Source organism: Sceloporus undulatus, chromosome 8 (assembly GCF_019175285.1).
Source record: "Sceloporus undulatus isolate JIND9_A2432 ecotype Alabama chromosome 8, SceUnd_v1.1, whole genome shotgun sequence".
NCBI classification, from domain to species: domain Eukaryota; kingdom Metazoa; phylum Chordata; class Lepidosauria; order Squamata; family Phrynosomatidae; genus Sceloporus; species Sceloporus undulatus.
The window spans coordinates 7,340,846-7,348,202 of record NC_056529.1 but is presented as its reverse complement, the minus strand read 5'-3'; the positions used below and the strand labels follow the sequence as shown (position 1 = coordinate 7,348,202).

General features: G+C 38.7%; 1 protein-coding gene across 1 annotated transcript in view; it reads left to right on the top strand.

Annotated features, from left to right (window-relative positions):
• Positions 1–377: 377 nt before the first annotated feature.
• The window catches only part of CDH8 (cadherin 8), a 170,621-nt gene continuing 163,641 nt past the window's right edge, over positions 378–7,357 (top strand). Inside the window, exon 1 of the mRNA XM_042438309.1 lies at positions 378–829. Coding sequence (XP_042294243.1) covers positions 578–829 — 252 coding nt within the window. The 5' untranslated portion in view covers positions 378–577. The remainder of the gene's footprint in view (positions 830–7,357) is intronic.

Genomic DNA, 7,357 nt, shown 5'->3' with positions numbered 1-7,357 from the left:
TTCTTGACACTCAAAAACATGTGTTTGATCATTTTTTGAATATTTCCACATATTCTTTCCATCCTCAGTTTTACCAACTACAGTGAGACACAAAATGGTGGCTTGTGGGAGATTCATATTACTGTTATCTGCTGTCACTGGGATGCATGCACATGTTATATGATACAACCATTCAAACAAAAACACCTGAAAGTGAATTATTAAATTAGAATAAGATTACAGAATTGTAACTGTGGTCTGAACCCATAATCCTTGATCACGATTCTCCATTACCATCACCTTGAACCAGAAAATCTAAAGATATGATAGACTGTAAATTGCAGATTACTAGTGATGGTATATCTAACTTGAATTGTCCCCTTACTTTTTCAGGCATCTTTGAGGACAATAAATCCACATGGAGTGTGTTTCTACCATCTAAGTCATTTCTATTTATGTTTACTGAGCTCTAGACACATGATGGAACTGTAAATAAATATATATTTTTTGGCTGCACGATGAATCGGATGACTACAATCTGGAAGAAAGCAAAATAATTGTTTCATTGTCGGCGGCGATTTGCTTAGTGGATGGAACAATGCCAGAAAGGCTAACAGAGATGTTTTTGGATATGTGGGCTCCATTAGTAATATTATGGATTACTGCATTCCCATCTGTGTACATGACTCCTATGAATCATGCTCAAGTGTTACCAATCCGATCCAGTAGAGGACTCAGTGAGTTAAGTGAAGAACAAAGACTGCTGAACCGTACAAAGAGGGGCTGGGTATGGAATCAAATGTTTGTCTTGGAAGAGTTTTCTGGACCAGAACCTATATTAGTTGGTCGGGTAAGTCAAGATTACTTATTTCTAAATCATATTCAGATAGTCAAAGAAACTGAATAGTCGGATTCTGCCAAGAGTATCCTATGTAATCTTTGGTCCTGTTCATATCTTCACGAAATGCTGCTAGATTAACTGAAGTAACTGGCAGGTAACTAGTATGAACAGACAATGCTGTGGAGAATTATGCTATCGTTGAGGCTAATTCTACTTTATGTGGTTGCACTACTGCAGCGATTTGAGTGGCAAGTGTGTGAGTGTCCATATTTTTGGTCAATCAATCAACTTTATTACAATCATAAGTCAGTCATAAAATGTCAAAAGCAGAACGTGGTGGAAAATAAAGGTTAAAAACAGCTCTGAGACACAAAAAATTGAGGATGTGTGTGTGTGTGTGTGTGTGTGTGATGCAGTTCCTGTACATGTACCAGTTCAACAACTTCTAAATCAATACCTAATAAGTTAAAATGATGGGCTTTGGCCAAGTTACTCCCAGAACAAGCTAGCATACAAATCTTCGTAACCTTCAGGAAACTGAAAGAAGGAGGCATAAAAGGTATCAGATCTGCCTGGGAACTTTCCCAAGATCAGTTCTATAAATTGAGAATGCCCATATAGTACCAGCATTATAGCAACAATATAGAAGTCACTCATGCCTTACTACTCTCCAGTAGGGCTGATGATAAAACACTGAAATGGGCCAAAGTAAAAGTGTGTGGTATTTACGAATTTTCAGAGTGTAATGATAATTGGCTGAAACAAAGTTTGTCTATACTTACTTAACAGACAGGAAAGGTTCCATGGTACTATCCTTAGCCTTGGCGTCATGAATAGGATACACTTAAGATTGCCATTCAACATTAGGGATGGAGAGAATACTCTCAGATTTTCTCATTCTTGACAAGAAAGTGTCTCAGCTCACTGGGACGTCCCATTGAGAAAATGCTCACCCACTACAAGATGATTACTTTTTAAATGGGATGTTTGTAAAACATTTTTTTAAATAGAACACAACAAGTTTTGTACAAAATGTTGGGTTTGGTGCAGTTTTCCTTTTGAAAAAAGTCTTGTTGCAAATACACTAAATGGCTATAAACACTCCCGCTAGGAAGAACACTTTCAAAATGTTTTGGTTCTTGGTTATTAGGAAGAGTTACCTCCTACTTAACATATCCTATGGCTTCCCTGCTAAACGTATTTGTTAACATTGGGAAATAGGTAGCTGAGCACAGAGAAAGGGAAAGGTGCCATACAGCAGACTTTAGCCACCTACTTTCGGTAGCAGCTTGGGTCAAATAGCAATGAAAATGAAAGACTACACAAACTGTTACCTGAACTGTGCAGCAAGACTTCTCAAAGATGTCTCCTAAAAGCAGAGAAAGAAAGAAAATGCCATTTGGAGTCTTAATCAGGACTTGTAGTAATTGAACAAGTTCTGGCAGAAGTGGTGATGGTGGCGGGGGATAAAGCATTGGAACAAATACAGGACACGTCATTTTAGAAAAAGAGTTGATGGTAAACCAGCATTTCAGCAAACAGTCCTGGGAGGGAGCAGCTCCCAACAAGATACATGGAACTGAATAAGAAAAATAGAAGAGAAAGGCCCATCTGTAAAAGAAAAGAAGTCTTCAGATAGTCATAAATAGCAGCTGTGCTTCTCCCCCCACCCCTTCCGGGTGAATAGGTAGATTTCAGAGTCAGAACTGCAATTTAATACATGCATTCTCTTGGAAAAAATATAAATCTTCCATTTTCATTGGTAATGATACAGAGACAGATTGTTACGTTCCCATGGAATCCAAGGACAAAAAAAAATAGAGAGTAAAATTAATAAAGAGCTAGGCAGAACACTTCAGTCTATTGTCAATCACAACACGGAATAAGCACAAACCACTTAAGTCATCAAAAACCTTAGGAACCATAATAGAAACAGTCTGAGCATCGCACACGATATATCAGACTTTCGCTGCCTTCATACACCAAATCCTCTCCCATCTAAAACAGTGCAAATAGGGTCACAGCTCAGAAATAAAGGCAACACTAGCACAAATAGATACTGAACTTCTCAGGGCTAATGGAGCTTTTCCGGGCAGAGAGGGAAACATTTCTTGCAAAGCCCTTTGACTGGCAAAAATATTCAAGCCTTTCCTGAAATAGTTCTCCCGTATTTTCTGGCTAGAATAGACTTTGTTCTTCTGGTTAGCTGCTTCTTGTTCTTGTGTAATTTCAACCAATTGGGTGTAAAACCATTGCTTGGATGAGCTCACAGTGTTACATAGTCAATCAGATTAATTCATATGAAGACATCAGGGAGGGCAAATAAAACAAATTGAGATGGAGGAGCAATGCAAGCCAATTGGGACTGCATGGCAAATGTGGTGAGATCACAAAGCTATGTAGCCAATTGGATTTGCTGGCTGAGAGCAAACAAAACCAACATTGTTTAAGAAATCATCTTCATAGTTTCATCACAGTTTTAGTGAAGATATGTTTTTTTCAAGTGGTATTTTCTTTCTTTACAAGACTTTGGAGATGGGATTACTACCACTGCTTTGGAGGCATTGCTCCTAGCAGCAAAAAAAAGCAAAAATGTAGAGAAGTGTGGAAATTGAAAGATTGTTGTGTTGTGGTTTGCCTAGTAGGTTGGGAAATGCATGTATAACAATGTATCATAAAAGGCTACCATTGAAAGAGACCACGAGGGCCATCCAGAGTCCTGGCGGTGCAGTGGTTAAATGCTGGTACTTGAGCCACAATGTTGTGGGTTCGATGCTGAGGGCTCCAAGGTCTGTAGGTTGGTAAAATGAGTACCAAGCTTGTTGGGGCAACTGGTTGTAAATCACTTAGAGACTGCTTAGCTCAGTATGAAGCGGTATAGAAATGTAAATGCTATCGCTATAGCTCTTGTTCCCATCAGATGGCCATCCAGCCTCTGTTTAAAAACCACAAAAGAAAGAGACTCTATTGCACTCTGAGGCAGCATATTTCACTGTCCACAGCTATTATCATCAGGAAGTTCTTCCTAATGTTTTGGTGGAATTTTGTTTCCTGTACTTTGAATCCATTATCCCATGGCCTATACTCTGGAGCAGCAAGCTTACTTCATCTTCAATATGCTACCCTTTCAAATATTTAAACATGGCTCTTATACGAACTAAATGCCACAAACAGGATGTGAGTGTTACTGTGCCTTCCTGCTCGTTTTCCCCAGTAACTGCTGTACATTAGATAAGAGTACATGACTAGTAGCCATTGAACTTGCGTAACCCCTTTTATATCTGTCCAACATGGCAGTTGTCACTACCGATTCCACAACTCCAACTGTGCACCGTGCGAAAAAGGATTGCTTTTTGTCTTTCCAAAACTTTCAGCCTCACTGGATGACCTTTTTTTCCAAGTATTATAACAAAAATGGAGAAAAACATCACTATTTTTTCCATGCCTTGCCTCGTTTTATCCACCTGCGGCACATTCGTCTCTTTCTCGCTTTCTTTCTTCTTTGCCTTCATCGTTATTCCTCTTACTTATCATTTTTTTCTAAATGAAAGAGATGCAAAGGCTAACTATTCTCCTGCACAAGTTAGTCAAGTCCCTTGTGTGATTGTTGTTTCCTTTTTCCGCACCTTCCCCAGCTGCAACATAGTGGTTTTGTACTGTATTGAAAAGAACTATATACAGCATTCCAAGTATGATCAAACCATAGAACTGGATAAATGTACTGAGACTACATGGAGGAGGCTATTTAGAACAATATGTGCTGAATTTGTAGCAGGCCAGTGCCCTTTCTTGGCCTTTCTTGGAATCATATATAGTGTTGTGGATACACTAAGATAGTCCTGTGTAATATCTGCCCACAAAGTGACCAGATTTCCTCCTTTTCCCAAACGTTTCCTACATTTCAACCCTCTGTCCAGGAGGAATTCCAAAATGTCCTCCATTTTGAACATGACTGAGAAGCAGAAATTTACATTTCTAGGAGGGTTTTCAGTTTTTCCTTGGTAACGTCCTACATTTTATGGTGCCTTGGCCTCCTTTGCAATTAGAACATCTGGTCCACTTGACTTCCCAGTTTATTTCAGTGTATAATCTATCCTGTGTCACAGGTTTGGTGGAGGCAGGGACAAATAACTGTCAATTCCATGGTAAAACCAGCTATTTGAACTCAGAATGCCTCATAATTTTGGGGAGATAGTTCCCAATTGGGAAAGCAAATCCAGACTGTGTCGGATGAAACATTTTATTTTCAAAATGATTCATATATTGTTGCTCAGCTGAGCTTCTAGGGTGGTTTATTTTTTTCAAAAGCACAACATCCTCCTGGAAAATGAATATATTTGTACATTTTATCATGTTCCTCCCCGCACCCCTTTGTATATTTAGAAATGTAACTGAATAAAGGTGGAAATTAAACCGAGACGTAATGCTTTAACGATTCCCTAATACAGAATGGCTCGTGATTTGTGATTTAACATGGTGAAGAAAGAAAGCTCCCTGAATTATCTCCAGTCCTGATCTCATCCTGATCTGGGATTACCACTGCTTATACTGCTTATTTCTCATCTGTATATATTAATTCATTTAAATAAATTTGTTTGCTGGATTGCTGATCAACTAACATTGCATCTGAGCTAATAGACATACACACATTGCAAAGACTAAAACAAGAGAGGGGGAGAACCCTCTCCTAATCTCTCTAGTTTGAAATTTTCCTTATGGACATCCGGAATTTGTCGTAAGACCTTGGCCTTCATTCAATCTTCTTAATTCAATCAATTTGCAGCCAGAGCTCTCTTCAGTTTATGATGACAGAGGATTTGTCGTCCATATGTTTATGGCAACTAGTAAAAATCTGTTTTTATCAGTGGCACATAAGTGTGTTTATTCCTAGGCATTGTCGTTCTTTAAGAAAACCTCTCACACATGAACTCCTTTTCTCTGCTACACAATATTCCCAAATGGATTTTACCTAGTAATGACAGACTCTCTCCATCAAGCACTTAAACTGACAAAGAAAACAGACTTTGAGTTCAGGCAGCCAGCCACTCATGTTTCCACTTCATCCAGTTACTGCAGGCCTATCAGAAGGATGTGTGATCTTATGCACCATATGTGTACCAATTTCTTTGGTGCAAAAGTAGAGAAGAGAAGCACACAGGGAGAGGAGTCAGTGGGTTTTCTTTCCACATCACATTAAAACAGAAGCCATGATGTGTTATGACATCATTGAATGATTCTGTCTCCCTTTAATTTCTGCCATTAGTCAAACATATTAGTAAATACGGAAGGGAAGAAACAGGGAAGTTACATTTAACACATGTACCATTTTTCTAGAAGTATTTCAAACAGCATTTACTTCTTGTTGTGTTTCTCTCTCTCTCTCTCTTTTAATTTCTGGGAGTTCTTTATAGTGTTAACACTCTACAGAACAGATGGAAGATTTTAAAACTTCTTTCCAAGGAATTCCTTTCCTGAATTGATAATTTCCTTGAATTTATTGGCCATGTGTTCTTTCATCGTTGGACGTACAAACTTTGCCAGTATTTTCTGAGTGAGTGTTTGCGAGAGAGAGAGATACACATATACACCCACATATACTTTTTCCCCCTTTTCATGAGGGTGATACAACTTTATTTACATAGGCAGAGGAAAAAATGGGTAAGATTTTGTGCAAAAAAGGTGTAATGTTTGACTGAGACCAGGTTTCCACACTTGTTTGGTGTACATTAGAGATCTTTATGAACAGATATTTATGCAGCCACATAAAGCCACAGGAGAATCTGTGGGTCTCACATCAGCCTCTCTCCTCCATCCCTTGGATTATATTGGAAAAGATGTTTTATATGCAATCTGGAAAGCTCTGTCTCCTCTGACCCTCAAACTTGGGCACTGGGTAAATATGACCTTTGCATACTTGGAGCATGGGGTAGGTGACAACAGGTGTGACACAAGCTGGACTGTCTGAGTTATAAGAGCAAAAGAGATAAGGGGAACCAGCCCAGGGAAGATATATTTTCATCTGTTCAAGATGTGATTCCTGTCAACATTTTTGTCTTTTAAAAAGTGAACAATTTCTCTTTCATGTCACTTTCTCATAGGAGGAGCTATGTTTTTAATTGGATATCTGCTTTAAGAAGGTGAAGGGTTCTCTTTTTCTGGAGGCGTTTTATTAGAGGCTGGATAATTGTCTGGAAGAGATGCATCTTTCAGGAGTGCTGTAACTGTATATTCCTGCATGGCAGGAGATTGCATTAGATGGTCCTTGCAGCCCTTCCAGCTCTAACCTTCAATGAGTTTATGATTCTGTAGCTTTGTGATTCAGTACAGATTCTCCATTGAGAAAAGGGGTTGACTCCAAGGTCTCTAGATAATTTCCATCTCTCATTCTACAGTTCTTCAGGTTTTCTTGTCTGCTCAAGAAAGCATGAATTATTACATGTATATGTATGTATATTACCTCATTACAGTTAGCCTTCCATATCCTTAGAATCTGCACCCATGGATTCAACTATCTACAACTTTAAAATAATCCCATCC